Here is a 17,656-nt window from a genome sequence, read left to right as displayed (position 1 = left end):
CAACTGGTGACAGATGGCATTTACATTCCAAATTTCACTCGTACTTGCATTGCATATCCGATATACTAACAGTTGGTTGCCTTTATAAATAACTTGTAACCTATGAACACAGAGGGAGGTGTTTGACTTGACCAAGTAACGGCTGAGATTCGAGAATTGTAATCTGAAAAAAAGTAAATTTTTTTTTCTTCTTTTAATATTGAAAAATGACAACAGTTGTAACAAAAAAGCAGAAAACTTGAGAGCTGTGACTACAGTGATATCTAAGATTCACACACCCAACTCAACTCACAACAGTAGCAAGCACACAAATACGGCAATCAATTCTAATAAATAAATACACAATAATGGAAAAAAGAAAGAGAGATTTTAAAGTAAATTACTGGTAATCAATCAGTCATGTTCATATCAAATCAGGAAAATCTCAAGACCTTTACATCACAGAATTCCATGCTTCTGTTTTACTGTATGTGTTATGTTTTTGAAGGCATCTCAGTCTGAAGACTCCCAACTCACCACCTACCACTGATAACTCCATCCCTTCTTCTTATATCCCCACCACTCACAGATATCAGTTTTTTCCATGTCCCTCTACCATTTTGCGCAGGTACATGATCTTTCTTGTTATTTTTGGGTTTGGGTTTTTAAGATGGCTCAGTGCTGGTGCCAGAAAGCTCCATCTCATCTTAGATTCAGACACACATTTGCCCCACAGAGAAAACCCATATAGGAATTCCAGTTTTATTGGCTATATATTTTATTTTTAACTTTTAATTTTAGTTTTGAGCACTGGGCTCATTTGGGTTTCTCAAAGAGGCTTTCTTGATATATGTTTCTGGGTTTTTCTTGGTCAGAGATCTGGAATTGTGTGTTTAATTGTTTGTCTTAGGACAAGGAATGTTGAAGGGGTTTCAAAGATCTGGCATTTCAAGGTTGCTCTTTTGAGTTCCATCACACAGAGGTAAGAGGTTGAAATTTTCTTTTCAATTATTAACATTCGTCTACTTTCACATTCTCACCCCCCACAGAGAATGAATTTGTTTATTGAGTTATTGTATATGCATTATGTTCTGTCCATATGTTTATTGAACTGCTTTGGTTTGTCTACTAATAATTTGACGTTTCTGCTTAAGCCCTGCATCTTTCTTATTTGGTTATGTGGCTCTGACAAGTTTTCTCCTTTATTGGTAGTTTTTTTTTTCAGTTTTCATTTTTGTGTGGAATTGGTTAAAAGTACCAGGTTGTAATTTTATCATCTCTAGTTGATGCAAATGGATTGAAAGAAAAGATTTTGATAGTGATATAAATGATGAATCAGAAGCTATCTTAATGTGAGATTCTGCTATGTGTAGGGTTTTTGGTATCTGATAGAATGGCCTCCGATCTGAAAGCAGAGTTATCCAAGGAAGCTTTCTTTAATCTGAAGGTCTGGGAAGTAATTGGAATAGCTGTTGCATTATTTATCATAATTATCCTCTCTGTGCTATCAATGTGCCTTACTTCACGTAAGAAATCAAGGAAAGCTAGGGACAAGATTCCCCTTAGTCAAATCCCAACTGTCTCAAAAGAAATTAAGGAAGTTCGAGTGGAGCAAGTATCTGCAAGTGAATTTGCTCCTCGTGATGGAATTCTTCTCACCATTCAAGACAAATCCAGTGACAAAGAATCAGATAAGGTCATGCTCCATTTGGGTATGGGCAAATCGAAGAATGGAGAGAATAGCAGCCAGTCAGGTTCATTTAATCAATTAGAAAACGACGGTGGCCTGTACCAATCTGGAGAAGAAGGGAGTTCCAGCACAGTTACAGTGTATAAGGCTTCTTCATCGTATCCAATAACTGCCCCGTCTCCTCTAGTTGGCCTGCCTGAATTCTCTCACTTGGGTTGGGGCCACTGGTTTACATTGAGGGACCTTGAGCTTGCAACAAACCGGTTTTCAAAGGAAAATGTCCTTGGTGAGGGCGGATATGGAGTTGTTTACAGGGGAAATCTCATCAATGGGACTCCAGTGGCAGTTAAAAAGATCCTAAACAACCTGTGAGTTTGCTAATATCCCGACTCTATTGTGGTTTGTCCATTCACCATTCTTGTTTCCATGAATTTGTCTTAACTTGAACTGTTTTAACGTCTTTAGAGGCCAAGCAGAGAAAGAGTTTAGGGTGGAAGTTGAAGCAATTGGCCATGTGCGGCACAAGAATTTGGTTCGTCTACTGGGATACTGCGTCGAAGGGACTCATAGGTACCATTTTCTTTTAAAGTTTATTAAGTGTGATGAACTAACTAATTGACTATAAGTTTTGAATTGTTTTCTCATAAAAAATGAGATATCAAAGTATGTGTAGGTCCCCATAAATTAGGTGGAAACAAAGAAGCTTTTGTGGCTTTAATACCAGAGAGGTGGATTGATCTCTCAGTATTGAGTATATAATAGCCTACTGCTGTTGAAGTAACACCTGAACTACAGTAGTTGGTCTCATTTGCATTTCAAAATTTCAGGATTTTGGTCTATGAGTATGTCAACAATGGAAACTTGGAGCAATGGCTTCATGGAGCAATGCGTCAACATGGATATCTCACTTGGGAAGCACGCATAAAGGTTCTCCTGGGAACTGCAAAAGCGTAAGTCAAATCGCGTACAAACTTTTTTCCAGGTTTTCTAGTTCTCATTTAATGTAATAATACTTGTTGCAGTCTTGCCTATTTGCATGAGGCCATTGAACCAAAAGTGGTACACCGAGACATTAAATCTAGCAACATATTGATTGATGAAGACTTCAATGCCAAGGTATCTGATTTTGGCCTGGCCAAGCTGCTGGGTGCGGGGACAAGTCATGTGACAACTCGTGTTATGGGAACCTTTGGGTTAGTATTATTTCTTGAGCATGACCCTTTTTGGCCCTGACCAATGCTGTTTCTTTCAGTTTTAGATGCTCAGAATAAATTGATTAATTGATGCTAGAGGATTAATTATTTCTCTTGTCCCTGCTTCCCAAAAAACATTTCAGATATGTCGCCCCTGAATATGCTAATACCGGACTTTTGAATGAAAAGAGCGATGTGTATAGCTTCGGGGTTTTGCTCTTGGAAGCAATTACTGGAAGAGACCCTGTGGACTATGGTCGCCCTGCACATGAGGTATGCGCAAGTTATAAAAATCAATAGCATAGAAACTTTTCTAACCATCCTAAAATACCTCACTCTTGTCAACATAGAATCATAAAGAAGCTTGATGCAAGTTGGATTTATTATCTGTATTAAGTAGTGAATGCCCCTTAAAAGAATGTATTCAATAGTGTATGGTAGACAGTTACCATTGGACAGTTTACAGTCTAAATCTACTTAGGAGTGCAGAATTATGTAGAGGATACTCTACAGACAGAAATGGCAATCAAGTTATAATATTGCAACTGTACACATGTTCATTGCGTTAATTTCTTTATCTCTATTTTGTAGAGGATACTCTACAGACAGAAATGTCAATAAAGTTATAATATTGCAACTTTGTGGAGTTTTGTTTGACATGTAGTTTTAATGCTCACAGGTAAATCTGGTCGATTGGCTAAAAATGATGGTTGGAAGCAGAAGGTCTGAAGAAGTCGTAGACCCAAACATTGAGGTGAGACCATCAACAAGAGCCCTAAAACGAGCTCTCTTGACTGCTTTGAGGTGTGTTGATCCAGATTCTGAAAAAAGACCCAAGATGGGCCAAGTTGTCCGTATGCTCGAGTCCGAGGAATATCCCATACCAAGAGAGGTTAGATTCTCATTCTATCTCTGAAATACAATTTCTGATGGATTGCAATTTGAATTTATGTCTGAAGAAGGATAATGAACCTGCAATACTTTTGATCTTGTTTGCTTCTGAATCCCAGGATGAAATATCTGATTCCGTTTCTAACTAACCACATTGCCTCTTACTTTGTCCTTGTTACATCTGCATTCTAGACCCTTTTAGCTGTCTCCTGAATTGGTGTTACCTTTTTTTTAGTGAATGAGCCTCTAGTACTGTCTTGCTTGGAATAAATTATTCAAAATTTGATTCAAATGAACAAAATATTTTGTCCATGCAAAAGATTTAATCAATTGATTATCACATGCATTTTAATTGCTCAATTTTCTATCCAAATCCCATTCTCTGCAACTACCTTTTGTGTTCCCATTCTCTAATCCATTATGGTGTTGGTCCTTATAGGATCCCAGCTGATTGACATTTACTGGTCAACCAATGGCTGGACATTTGATTTGATGATTTTCAGCTGTCTTTTGAATATAAGTTTTCTTCTTGATGTTCAGGATCGAAGACACCGAAGAACTGAAGCAGGCAGCATGGACATTGATTCCCAGAGGGAAAATTCAGATACTGATCGGAGTGATTATCCGGGTTCAAGATCAGAAAGCAAAGGCTATCAGCGGACGTAATTAAGCCAGTGGTTGAGTTGAGAATCTCAGAAATATAGAAAGTGAGGGTAATTCTTAATTTTTTTTTTCTACTCCCAAATTCTTGGGTGTGTGTCTGATCTGATGCTATTAGGGCAGGGGAGAGGGGGTTGATGGGGGAGAGAGATGATCCTTGTATTCCTTTTTTTGTTCTCCCTTCCTTTTTCCTTTTGTTTCTTTCTGGTAGATGGAGAGATATATTGTTTGTGTATCAAAGTGGTGGTGTTTGTGAAAAACCCAAGACAATGGGGGCTATGTACAGAATGATTGCTCTTCAAATTTGTTGGATGAAATGCTCCCTTTTTTAAGTTAGATAAAAACAATTTGTATTTATAATTGTGTTAAGAACGCTGCAGCCACGACAAGCTCAGAAAATAATAAAAGAACCGACTGTGTTTTATAAATAATGACTCTAATGAAGTCAACTAGATGAATGTTGGTTGAATCAGCTTTTGGAATGGACAAAAGTTCATCTCCATTAACATGCTTCAAACTACTACTTTTGACGAACCAAATTGAATTGGACAATTTTGGATATAAGGCACAGCCTGTTTAAAGGACATAAGGTAGTGCAAAATAGACTAAGAGAGCACCAAGGAAAAGCGATAAAGAAAAGAGAGGAAAAACATGTCTGATGTTGCTGTCAATCATAGCAATGTATGAGCTTTTCTGTGGCACCAAGAAAATGGACATCTCACTGTGCTTCGCAGGTTGCTTTGGATTGAACCCAAACAAACCATCCAATCAATACTAGGCTATATGCGTATCCAAGTAGGTTTTACATCCTGCCCAGGTTAAGGGGACACAGAATCTTCCATGATTTAACACCCTTTCTTTCATTCTAAGGGCCATGAAGGGCCAAGGTGAAAATAGGTACATGCTCAGGTGGTTGTTTTGGACAGATGGTATTTGATATAATTTCCATTGTCTTGGTTGTCTTCTGGCTTTAATGTTAAGAGGCAGGCAGCCAACTTTTTATTTATTTATATGGTTACTAGAGGCATATCAGTAATTGTTTTCACTTTTCAGAAAGCCCAAGAAGTTGTTTTGTTCTAGTCAGGTGAGTGTTGTGCCTACACTACACCACATCTCTCAGAATTAGAAATCTTCTTGACCCTTATGTTGGTTGACATCTACATAAATGTTTGGTTGCAGGGCAGGCTCTTTTTTGCGCATTTCACCGCTGATCATGAGCTTAGCTGCGGTCTGATGATTTTAAGGTATGGATTATGCTGTGGGGCAGTATGTTTAACTTAATCACTAGGGTTTAGTTGATGGTTTCTGGGGTTAATCTTTTTGTTGGTTCCTGATACTCGAAAAGGGGTCTACTTAACAAAGTTTTACTGCAATCTTTTTTACATAAGAACATGGTATTTCTGTAAATGGTAATTCATGATCCAGAGACCCAATAGTACCAAAACGGGAAATTAGCAACAAAGAGACAATGACATATCATTGTTATCATGCATATCTTGCCAAGCAAGACAATGTTTCTAAATTAACTTATCTTTGTTCTGGTCAAATTGCTATTGATATAATTAAGTAATATCGACGTAGTTTAATGTTTTTTATTTCTTGCACAAAAAGGGCAGTGATCAAGGGCCCCATGTGTGACCTATTCTTCCTCTATAATCCTAATTTCCCAAGTATTCTTCTCTATTAAGACTCCAATAAATCAGTCAGCTCAATATTTTTATCACATTGACTTGGACCTAGTGGATAGCCAACGGAGGAATAACTACTTTTGAGATATGGCAAGTTTGATCCCTGCAAAACTACATCATAAAATGCTTACTTTGCCAGCAGTTATGCAATTGATATTCGAATATATTGTGTCAGCATCTGTGACTTGATACGTGACATTTACAACAAATTGTGTTGTTTGCCTAAAGTAACATGTTTTCTCACAGAAAGCATTTTCAATTTCCTTGGAGACCAAGAATAAGAATGATGATCAGCTTACGTCATCAACCTTTATAGCCTTAGTCTATATAAATCAACAATTGATCTTGCATATTTACATGTACTTCCACTTAGTTTTTCTTCAAAGTTCTCTCTAACTTAAAGACTATGGCTCAGATGGTTGGCAGAGATGAGATAGAGTCACTAAGAATTGAGTTGGAAGAGTTTGGAAGAAGCCTTAGGTTATCATTTCAGAGTCGCTCCTCCAGTTTCCGAGGCAATTCAGTATTGAGTTCTGCCAAAGATGACTCTGATGCTCAATATGCTGAGCAGTGGGCAGCTATTGAGAGATTGCCAACATTTGAACGATTGAAATCATCTTTGTTTGATAAGGGTGAGGATGAAAATGAGGCTGACGGTGAAGGAAAGCGAGTGGTTGATGTTACCAAGCTTCGAGCTCTGGAACGACATCTGTTCATAGAGAAGCTCATCAAACACATTGAGAATGACAACCTTCGTCTCTTGCGTAAAATTAGAAATAGGATTGACAGGTAAGTCTTTTCTTCTCCTTTGCCTCATGGTCATATATGTATATGTGTAGGAACATAAATATATAACTACGATAAATTCAAATGGAGTTGATGCTGCACTTGCAGGCACTAATTTTAGTGGTATATGCCATTGATGCCTAGGCAAAGCTTAAATTTCAGACAAGGATGTTGCTATTTATTGGTTTTTACTTACTAAGAAAATGGATGTTGTTCCTAATTTGTTTTCCAATTTTCTGACGCATTGATGCTTCTCTTTCCCTTTTTTCAATGTTTATACTCATATCAGTTCCTCTGTCCAAGCATGTGGTAACTTCTTTGGATTCAAACTTCTTTTAGGGTTGGCGTAGAATTGCCCACTGTCGACGTGAGGTATAAGGATCTCTGTGTGGAAGCAGTGTGTGAGGTGGTTCATGGAAAACCCCTCCCAACTCTATGGAATTCTGTCAAAAGCATGCTTTCTGTAAGTACACATCATCGCCAAGAGTAGTTTTACAACTCAACCATTCACAAAGTCAAACCCATTATTACTGTACAACATTTTATATATAATTTGGATATGAATTTTTTTTTTTTGGCACTTTCAAATATAGCAGCTTATAGGTTATATTATATGTTCAACCAGAATTTATTTAAGATTTCTGTACAGGTTTTAGCCAAGTTTCCTGGTTCAAAGTCTCGTGAGGCCAAGATAAGCATTATTAAAGACTTTAGGGGTACAATAAAGCCAGGAAGGTAGGCTAGCATCCTTCAGTCTACTAAATTTACCTAAGCCAAGTTTGTTATAATGGTTGTTACGTTGGTGGATTTCTCGTCTTGGTGCTAATTGGTTCTGTTGCAGGTTAACTTTACTTCTTGGCCCCCCAGGATGTGGGAAGACCTCCTTTTTAAAGGCGCTATCAGGGAATCTGGACAAATCCCTCAAGGTTTTCTAGTATATCTTTATACTTGAGTATCTTTGTAATGAGTGATGACCCTTTCGAGGACCAAAAACAGCCATTAGTAATGTGGAAGTAGTGCGAAGCTGTGACTTGTGATGCAAATCTTTGTTTTCCTACTTCATAGTTGCTTGTTTTGTCTGATTTTTTCTCTAATAGTGGTCAGGCGAAGTTACCTACAATGGACACAAACTAGGGGAGTTTGTCCCCCAGAAAACTTCAGCTTATATAAGCCAACTCGACGTGCACATTCCTGAGATGACTGTGAGGGAAACACTTGATTTTTCAGCCCGCTGTCAGGGTATTGGAAGCCGAGCTGGTAGGTTTCGTTGAGTTTAAGATAATTGCGGTTTAGTTGTACACAACCTAATGGTGAAGGACGGTGATTTTATGTTTTCTGCCTACAAAGATTTTATGCTGGAAGTGAGTAAAAGGGAGAAGGAGGCAGGAATTATTCCAGATCCAGATGTAGATACCTACATGAAGGTACTTCAAGCTTTACTGATATATTCATTCCATGTTTACTAGATCATGGTATCTTGCAGTTTGTGTTCTTCATCAAGGTTATGCACCCTATTGTTGATTATGACATTGGTCAAACTTATGACAGGCAATTTCTGTTCAAGGACTGAAAAGAACGCTTCAGACAGACTACATATTGAAGGTCATTCTCCTTCAACAGAGTTGAAGTTACTCTTCTTTCCTATAATCCACACAAATGCTTCTCAAAGTGTTACAATATTTGCCATGGTTTTGCAGATCCTTGGACTTGATATATGTGCTGACACTCTGGTTGGAGATGCCATGAGAAGAGGTATCTCTGGTGGACAAAAGAAGAGACTAACAACAGGTAATGCAAATAGAGACACTGATAGTTATAGAAGGTTATGCAATGTGCTCAAATCCATAACATTCACTGGTTTTACTGGTTACTAACTTCCAACATCCACTTTGACCTACCTGGTGTCAATTAAAACTTTGCAGCGGAGATGATCATTGGTCCCACGAAAGCTTTGTTCATGGATGAAATAACAAATGGCTTGGACAGTTCCACTGCATTCCAGATTGTTGCTTGTCTTCAGCAGCTGGTGCATATAACAGATGCTACTTTACTAGTTTCTCTTCTTCAGCCTGCACCGGAGACCTTTGATCTCTTTGATGACCTTATATTAATGTCAGAAGGGAAGATTGTTTATCATGGTCCGCGGGATCATGTCTTGGAATTTTTTGAGGATTGTGGGTTTAAGTGTCCTGAGAGGAAAGGGGTTGCTGATTTCATTCAAGAGGCAAGTGAATTGCAGCTTATGATGCTTTTATTTCCATGCTTTCATTTTTCAAATTAAAGCAACAGTTAACATCTTGGTTCTGCAGGTAATCTCTAAAAAGGATCAATCACACTATTGGTACCATGCGGAACCTCACAACTATATATCCATTGATATGTTCTCAAAAAAATTCAAGGCATCTTCTTTTGGGAAGAAGCTAGATGAAGATCTCATACAGACAGATGATGAGCCCCAAAACCATAAGAATTCTCTTGCCCTTAGTGTGTATTCTCTTTCTAAATGGGAACTCTTTACAGCTTGTGCATCAAGAGAACTTCTTCTAATGAGGAGGAATTCTTTTATCTATGTGTTCAAGACAGTTCAGGTCATCATTTGTGCTTTTGCATTTACAATTCTTAACTCATTGTTTTGGTGGTAAACACTTTTGTCTGTGTCTAAGGACTTGGGGATTCTGAAGCATAAGACATTTTCACTGCAGCTTATCATCATTTCATTTATTACGATGACTGTATTTTTGAGGACTCGAATGGATGTTGATGTTCTGCATGGTAACTACTACATGGGTGCCTTGTTCTTTGCTCTCACCATACTTCTCGTCGATGGAATTCCTGAGATGTCGATGACACTTCAAAGACTGGAAGTTTTCTACAAACAGAGAGACCTGTGTTTCTACCCAGCTTGGGCTTATGCAGTTCCTGCAACACTATTAAAAGTTCCTGTTTCATTTGTGGAAGCCCTGGTTTGGACTTCTCTTACTTATTATGTCATTGGATACAGTCCTGAGGCCCAGAGGTGAGTTCAAGTTAAAGGTTTGCTTTGACCACAAGAAATTTCATATTCTGAGGTTGTGACTCTGAGCCTTCATAATCATCTGTGATTTTGTTTTAGGTTCTTCTGCCAGTTCTTGCTACTTTTTGCCGTTCACTTAACATCACTATCCATGTTTCGCTTCCTGGCCTCATTCTTTCAGACTATGGCTGCCACTATGACAGCTGGTAGTTTTGCAATATTGTTTCTCTTGCTATTTAGTGGATTTGTTATCCAAAAACGTAAGATTATTTCCCTCATTATCCAGTCAATTAAAAAAACAAAGCTGAAAGAATTTTTTGAATTAGTTATGTTGTTGCTTGCAGCTTCCATGCCTGCTTGGTTAGAGTGGGGTTTCTGGGTTTCCCCCCTGACATATGGAGAGATAGGTCTCTCTGTAAATGAGTTTCTTTCTCCTCGATGGCAAAAGGTGAGCATATCATTTCATTGCTATTAGTTCCCCTAATTTGAGGCAACTGAGACCTAGAAAAGATTTGATCTTATTCTATGGCATTTACAAAAATAATAATCATACTACTCAGAGCACATAGATGCTTTTTGCTTTTTATCTGTAGATGCTATCCACAAACACTACTATTGGGAGAGAAGTACTTGGAAGCCGTGGGCTAAACTTTGATGGATATCTCTACTGGATAGCACTTGGTGCCTTATTTGGGTTTTCAATAGTTTTCAGCATCGGATACACCTTGTCATTAAGTTTCTTGAAGTGTAAGCTGATTTTCCTATTATCCTATTTTAAATTCTAGAAGTGGTACTTGAATCGAAACACATTGATTCATCCCATTTTGATTCACACTCAGCTCCGGGATCATCTCGTGGTATCATTTCACATGAAAAGCTCTCCCAAATTCACAGAGCTGATGACTACCTCAGTGATGCCAATGTAGAAGAAAAGTTGGCAAATCATCCTCCTAAAACCACCAATAAAGGTTTCGTAAATTCGTGTTTCTCTTTTTGTTCCTGTTCATTTGTCACATTAATATTCTGCAGCAATTTTACAGTTGCCTTTTTCTTCTCAATTATCAGGCAGGATGGTCTTACCTTTTACTCCCTTGACACTGGTGTTCCAAGATGTGCAATACTATGTTATTCCTTTGGTAACCATCCATATTAAGTGTTCTTTTCCTTAAGGTTCTGGTGGTTGCAGGATCAAAAGCTTTTCACATCACATGATGTTAATCTCCTTCTTTCTTGTATTTGTGTTCCAGGAAACCAGGGAACGTGGATTTAATCAGAAAAAACTCCAGCTTCTGAGTGATGTTACAGGAGCATTTAGGCCTGGTGTTCTTACAGCATTGATGGGTGTCAGTGGAGCTGGGAAAACAACTCTTCTTGATGTTCTGGCAGGCAGAAAGACTAGTGGCTACACTGAAGGAGACATAAAGATTGGTGGGTATCCCAAGGTTCAAGAAACATTTGCTAGGATATTGGGTTACTGTGAGCAGACCGACGTACATTCTCCACAAATCACCGTAGAAGAATCTCTGATCTTTTCTGCTTGGCTGCGTCTGGCGTCTCAGATTGACTCAAAAACAAAAGCTGTAAGACCTATATGTAAAGATATCCAATCAAAGTTTGGCTCTGAATTGATTAGTGAGATACTTTTGTTTAAAGCTGTTGTGGGATTTCTAACAGGAGTTTGTGAATGAAGTCCTTGAGACCATTGAGCTTGATGGGATAAAAGATGCCTTGGTTGGCATACCTGGTGTTAGTGGTCTATCAACTGAGCAGCGTAAGCGGCTTACAATTGCTGTGGAGCTTGTTTCAAACCCCTCCATAATCTTCATGGATGAACCTTCAACTGGTTTGGATGCAAGAGCTGCTGCAATAGTCATGCGAGCAGTGAAGAATGTAGCTAATACAGGAAGAACAATTGTATGCACCATTCACCAACCAAATATCGATATATTTGAGGCATTTGATGAGGTAAAACAAATAGGATGTTTACAGATAAAACTTTGATATTAGAATGCAATTGTCAAACCAAAAAGCTTTTTGTTTGTTAGTAATTTCTCCTTTGAATGTAGCTAATTCTTTTGAAAACCGGAGGACGTATAATCTACTCTGGACCATTGGGCCAGCACTCGAGTAGGGTTATAGAATATTTTCAGGTTAGTCTGCAATAGTTCTGATTTCAGAAGTTCTAGCTGCTTTAAGTAATATAAAGTTTTTCAAAGCTTAGGTTCTTATTCTTTTCAATTATGAATTTTCTTGCAGAGTATTCCTGGTGTTCATAAAATTAGAGATAACTACAATCCAGCAACGTGGATGCTCGAGGTCACTTCTACATCAGCTGAAGCTGAACTTGGTGTTGATTTTTCCCAAATATACAGAAAATCTTCTTTGCATGAGTGAGTACAGTTACCGAAATTAATAGTCCTGGTGTTGAGTAATGTCCAAAAAAAGTTTATTGTTTAAAACATAATGGCAATGCAGAGGAGCCTCTATCACCTATGAGGATCATAAACTAGCATTGGCAGAAGATGTGATCCATCTGCTTGATACCATCTTTCTAGAATAGCAGGAGCATTTAATGGTCTAATTATGACAAGAAGCTGCAATGTGACTCATTTCCTACTATCCCATTTGCAGGAACAATATAGAGCTTGTAAGACAGTTGAGCACCCCACCTCCTGGTTCAAGAGATCTGCATTTTTCTACCCGCTTTTCTCAAAATGGATGGATACAATTCAAATCTTGTCTATGGAAGCAGAACTTGTCTTATTGGAGGAGTCCTCCATACAACTTGATGCGCATCATGCATACGGTTGTATCATCCATAATTTTTGGGGCATTATTTTGGAACCAAGGACAGCATATGTAAGCCCTCATATCATGTAATTTTTGCCACTGGTATAGGAGCTTCACTCATATCTAATTTGAAACCCCTCATATCATGTCATTTTCCTTTTCTGTCTTTCAGAACCAATCAGCAAAACTTATTTAACATACTTGGTTCAATGTACGCCGGCGTCATCTTCTTGGGCATAAATAACTGCTCAACAGTTCTGCAATATGTTGCAACAGAGAGAACTGTTATGTATAGGGAGAAATTTGCAGGGATGTACTCTCCATGGGCTTTTTCACTTGCACAGGTACAATTTTCTTAGAAGTATTTATCCATGACTTTAAACTGACAACAAACTTCAGTTCAATAAACCTCTCAAATTTTGGTAATTTGTTACTTACACTAATCATTGATATCCTCGTAGGTGGCAGTAGAAGTTCCCTATCTATTTATCCAGGCAGTCATATTTCTGATCATCACATATCCCATGATTGGATATTATGGATCAGCATATAAGGTTTTCTGGTACTTCTATGCTGTGTTTTGTTCATTGATGTACCACAACTACATGGGATTGATGCTGGTGTCGTTGACGCCAAACTTCATGATAGCTGCAATTCTATCGTCGGTGTTCTACACGTTATACAATCTGTTTGCTGGTTTTCTGATTCCTAGACCGGTAAGCCTACTCTTTCTCTGCCGAAAGCCAAACCAATGACCCTTGTCAAGATTTTCAGAACAAAGTATTTACATAGTAAGTAACATATAGAAAATTGACTTGGGATCCGTTGTTGTTCTTGCAGCAAATTCCTAAATGGTGGATTTGGTTGTATTACCTGACTCCAACATCTTGGTCACTACACGGTTTGCTTACTTCACAATATGGAGACATAAACAAGGAGGTTATAGTATTTGGGGAAACCAAAACAGTGTCTGACTTCTTAAAGGATTACTTTGGGTTTCACCATGATCAGTTGGCTCTGGTTGCAGTGGTTCTCATTGCTTTTCCCATTGCTTTCGCATCCATTTTTGCGTTCTGCATAGGGCGGTTGAACTTCCAGAGGAGGTGAAACTCCCTCTTACCATAGATGAGGAAAATGTCATATGTACTAGATAGCCATCTGTTTGTATGTAAACCTGTCAGTTGGTAATAATGTTCAAAACTATTATAGCCTCCTACAAGATATGTTTTAAGTTGTAAGTTTGTAATGTTAGATAAATTATGTTTCTCTTTTCCTCTCAGCCATTTGGATGGAATATTTCTAGGCTCTGAGCCAAATTAACGAAGGAACAAGAAATTAAAATTTTAAGAAAACGAGTGGATCAATAATCATAATTTCGTTGTTTACCAAACAAATGTATCAAGACATTGATGTTGCTTTGCAGCTGATGCTTTCTTGCGCACAGCAATCTAATACAGAAATCAGCTTTTTTACATTTTTTCATCCACTAGACTCAAAATTCAATACATCTTCTTTAATGTGATCCAAACATGCCAAATGGAAATATTTGAAAATTAAAAAAAAAGGGAAACACAATGACAAGCAAGCGAACGCGAGACTTCTGACTTCGAAAGCAGATTATTGACCAACTGCAAGCAGAGAGAGAAGCACATATTTTACTCTTGAGGCTTTTCCCACTTCAAGGGCTTCACCACTTCCCATGAAAAGTCAGGATCATCTCTACCAAAGTGTCCATAAGCAGCTGTTTTCAAATACCTGCCCCTCTTGAGATCCAAATTTATGGCAATCATTCCAGGCCTGAAATCAAAGCTCTCCTTTACTATTTTCAGAATCTCCTTGTCCGGAATCTTTCCGGTGCCATAACTGTCAACAAACACTGATAGTGGCTCAGGAACACCGATGGCATATGAGACCTGCACTATGCACCTGCGAGCAAGACCACTGGCAACAATGCTCTTAGCAGCCTGCCTAACAATGTAGGCACCACTCCTGTCTACCTTGGTAGGGTCCTTGCCAGAGAAGGCACCACCACCATGGGCTCCCCAACCACCATAGGTGTCAATGATGATTTTGCGGCCAGTGAGACCTGCATCACCGTGAGGCCCACCGATGACAAACCGACCTGATGGGTTAAGATGGAAAATAGTCTTCTCATCTAAGTACTTCTCAGGAACAACAGGCTTAATGACATGTTCTTTGAGGTCAGTAGCAATTTCGTCATTAGTAACAGTTTCATCATGCTGAGTAGAAATGAGAACAGTGTGGACACGGATCGGAACCATAGCTCCATGGTCATTGTAGTATTCAACAGTGACTTGTGTTTTGCCATCAGGTCTCAACCATGGCAAGGTCCCATTCTTGCGAACTTCGGTGAGACGGGCACCAAGCTTGGTAGCAAGGACATGGCTTAGAGGCATAAGCTCGGTGGTCTCATCAGTGGCATAACCAAACATGTGACCCTGGTCTCCAGCACCAATTTCCTCGGGCCTCTTGGTGAGGTGGCCATGGACACCCTGAGCGATATCAGGGCTCTGTTGCTCAATGTTAACCAAGACCTTGCAGTTGTCAGCATCAAGGCCAACATGATCTGAAACAAATCCAATCGTACGGCAGGTGTCACGTACAATTTTCTCATAGTCCACTTTGGCTTTGGTTGTAATCTCTCCAAAGACCATGACCATGTTGGTCTTGGTGCAAGTCTCACAGGCAACTTTGCTGTCAGGATCTTGCTCAAGGCAGGCATCAAGCACTGCATCAGAAATCTGATCACAGAGCTTATCAGGGTGTCCCTCATTCACAGACTCAGAAGTAAATAGGAAAGTGTCCATTTTTACAAGCTGAAAACGAACCGATATTAGAGTTAGTAAGTACCTCAGCACATAAGTCAGCAGTAGCTAAGTGACATATAGAGATGCAATAGTAAATGAATAATCTTTATTAAAAGTATAGGAAGAGAGTTTTCATAAAATTTTCCTCCAAAGTAACTACACTAAAGAAAAGGTCATCAGACAAGCTTCTATCACACCCATTAAAGAAAAAAAGCTAATAAACTCTATCAGGAAGAGAATCAGTCCTGTTAACCATAAATGATAGAAATTATCACAAATCTGGATTCAGATCTAGAGAGCTGGAAACTACCACTCTTCCAGTTCAAGCGATCATAGCAATAGTAATGTAAGCAAGTAATATTTGTCCACAAAAAGAATAAATGAAAGCAAGTAATTGAGTTTGGTGCAAAACTAGGAAAACCAATTAACTACATCACAAGACTTCCAAGCAAAGAAACAAGAATACAAAGTCAGACAGAGCTATATCACCATCCACTCTCAAATTCTCAACCAATCGCAAAATTAGGTGCCAAAGACATTAACTTTTGACTCATTTCTCTTCTATGAATATATTCAGATCCGTTCACATATCCTCTTTACAAACAAAACAAAGAAGTATAACTTCAGAATAAAATTTCCAAACTGCCAAGTTCAAACCTGAGCACTCAGGAAAATTATACTAGCTTTGCTCATTTCCACTTAAACTTGAAACAGAGACTTCATCACAAACGCATATTGAACACATAACATAAGAGCACCCAACAACAATAAAAAGAAAAACCCAGAAACTCAATCTCAAAGAAAAAAGAACCCAGCTTTGAAAGTTCAAAAACAATTCAGAAAACAGGCAATTCAAGCCGAGTACAAAGCCAAATGAATTGCAGCAAAATTACAAATGAAAAACAAGAAATGCAAAAGTCTTGCATGGAATTTTTTGGCCCTTACTCTAGTGCTTACTTATTAAGCGAATATCTGAGTCCTGAGGCTGAGCTTTGCGTGTTCACAGTGTCTTGGTACCCGAAAGCTGGAATCTTTGCCACACTGACACACAGACTCCGGGGCTTTATTTATAGACGGAGGAGGGTCTGGTGGCTTAAATATACAATGACAAATTGGCAAATTGTCACATTGACAAATATATTACTTATTTTTCATATATACGATTTTCATCTGTGGGAATTGACGGTTAATATTTGTTTTTAGTTCTGACGTATGAGAATGAAGATGGTGGCCGTTGGATGAGGATGGATTGAGGGCTGGGATTGAAGGGAGTCGGTGGACTAAAGCGACAGACCGTCTGATTTGGTTTTGATCCTTTACTGATGGAAGTTTGCATTTGCAGCCTCTTTTTTGTTTTACACCTAATTTAGAGAATTGATTCATTATTTAATACTATATTGTATGTGCATGGGGTTGGTGGGTTATTTGGGGGTTCACCAACTCCGGGATGTGAATTTGAGCGAAAACGCACATTTTGATCATTAAAAATTATGTAAATTCCACGACACTCTTTGCATGTTGTATGATTGCTCATGTTTATTTTGTATCAAATTCAATTGCCAAACAAATTAATAAGAGGCATTTTGCACGTTGGGGGCTTTTATTTTATTTTTATAATCAGGGATTTTCGAATTTGATATTTCTTTCTATATTAGAAAAAGAAATTAATAACACAACATAACATCAACATAATTGAGGACTTGCTTTTAATTTGATTACTAAATGCACAATTAACTGTACCCACGTGATAATCGAATGTACTTTGCTTTTAGCATAGGTGGGTAATTAGGTTTAATATTGTAGCCTTGAAGGTGTGGTAGTTAGGTAAGAAGCAACAAAACACACATATAATAATCACACAAAAAAGGGCATAAAATAATAAACTTAATTACATTTTAAAACTAATAAGATCATGGTCATGGGTAGGGTTGTATCATTATTCACCAAGTATTGGAGTCCACGCGTTGTCTACACATCATGCAAATGCAAATGGTCTCCACCTAACCCCCTCTTTGATTTACACTAAAGGAAGAAGAACAAGAAAAAAGATGGCAACGTTAAGTTGGTTGTTGGGTTATGGTTGGTCTAATTTGATAATTTAATTGTGATTTTTCTCCACTTCTCTTCTTTATTCATTC

The 17,656-nt window shown here is 38.3% G+C and overlaps 3 protein-coding genes across 7 annotated transcripts; 2 read left to right on the top strand and 1 right to left on the bottom strand.

Moving 5' to 3' along the window:
* The first annotated feature begins 342 nt into the window (after positions 1–342).
* On the top strand, positions 343–4,730 carry LOC110770572 (putative receptor-like protein kinase At5g18500). 3 transcript variants are annotated; one of them, XM_021974731.2, is made up of 9 exons: positions 343–607; positions 890–961; positions 1,353–2,037; positions 2,135–2,239; positions 2,497–2,619; positions 2,692–2,862; positions 3,006–3,135; positions 3,542–3,754; positions 4,294–4,730. In XM_021974731.2, the coding sequence occupies exons 3-9, from the start codon at positions 1,373–1,375 to the stop codon at positions 4,417–4,419; spliced, it is 1,533 nt and encodes a 510-aa protein (XP_021830423.1). In that variant the 5' UTR covers positions 343–607; positions 890–961; positions 1,353–1,372; the 3' UTR covers positions 4,420–4,730. The 3 variants fall into 3 exon arrangements, with proteins under 3 accessions (XP_021830423.1, XP_021830421.1, XP_021830422.1); XM_021974729.2 differs by having other exon boundaries at positions 855–961; XM_021974730.2 differs by having other exon boundaries at positions 344–961.
* Positions 4,731–5,431: 701 nt separating this feature from the next.
* Positions 5,432–14,383, top strand: LOC110770570 (pleiotropic drug resistance protein 3-like). 2 transcript variants are annotated; one of them, XM_021974724.2, is made up of 26 exons: positions 5,432–5,497; positions 5,593–5,657; positions 6,517–6,890; positions 7,227–7,350; positions 7,537–7,622; positions 7,729–7,813; positions 7,985–8,144; positions 8,235–8,311; positions 8,436–8,489; positions 8,585–8,675; positions 8,810–9,111; positions 9,197–9,475; positions 9,590–9,903; positions 10,000–10,160; positions 10,245–10,348; positions 10,494–10,647; positions 10,740–10,868; positions 10,966–11,036; positions 11,148–11,480; positions 11,575–11,865; positions 11,967–12,050; positions 12,157–12,290; positions 12,532–12,759; positions 12,863–13,034; positions 13,152–13,406; positions 13,531–14,383. In XM_021974724.2, exons 3-26 carry the CDS (start codon positions 6,517–6,519, stop codon positions 13,795–13,797), a joined length of 4,329 nt encoding a protein of 1,442 aa, XP_021830416.1. In that variant the 5' UTR covers positions 5,432–5,497; positions 5,593–5,657; the 3' UTR covers positions 13,798–14,383. The 2 variants fall into 2 exon arrangements, with proteins under 2 accessions (XP_021830416.1, XP_021830418.1); XM_021974726.2 differs by lacking the exons at positions 5,432–5,497; positions 5,593–5,657 and having other exon boundaries at positions 6,456–6,890.
* LOC110770571 (S-adenosylmethionine synthase 2) lies at positions 14,047–16,636 on the bottom strand. Of its 2 annotated transcripts, none has more exons than XM_021974727.2 (2): positions 16,476–16,636; positions 14,047–15,527 (listed from the first exon to the last, which is right to left on the bottom strand). In XM_021974727.2, the coding sequence occupies exon 2, from the start codon at positions 15,516–15,518 to the stop codon at positions 14,346–14,348; it is 1,173 nt and encodes a 390-aa protein (XP_021830419.1). In that variant the 5' UTR covers positions 15,519–15,527; positions 16,476–16,636; the 3' UTR covers positions 14,047–14,345. The 2 variants fall into 2 exon arrangements, with proteins under 2 accessions (XP_021830419.1, XP_021830420.1); XM_021974728.2 differs by having other exon boundaries at positions 16,464–16,627.
* Positions 16,637–17,656: the final 1,020 nt, after the last annotated feature.

Source organism: Prunus avium, chromosome 6, assembly GCF_965620075.1.
Source record: "Prunus avium chromosome 6, drPruAviu1.hap1.1, whole genome shotgun sequence".
Taxonomy (NCBI): domain Eukaryota; kingdom Viridiplantae; phylum Streptophyta; class Magnoliopsida; order Rosales; family Rosaceae; genus Prunus; species Prunus avium.
The sequence above is the reverse complement of the archived record's forward strand: the minus strand, read 5'-3'. Positions and strand labels throughout refer to the sequence as shown.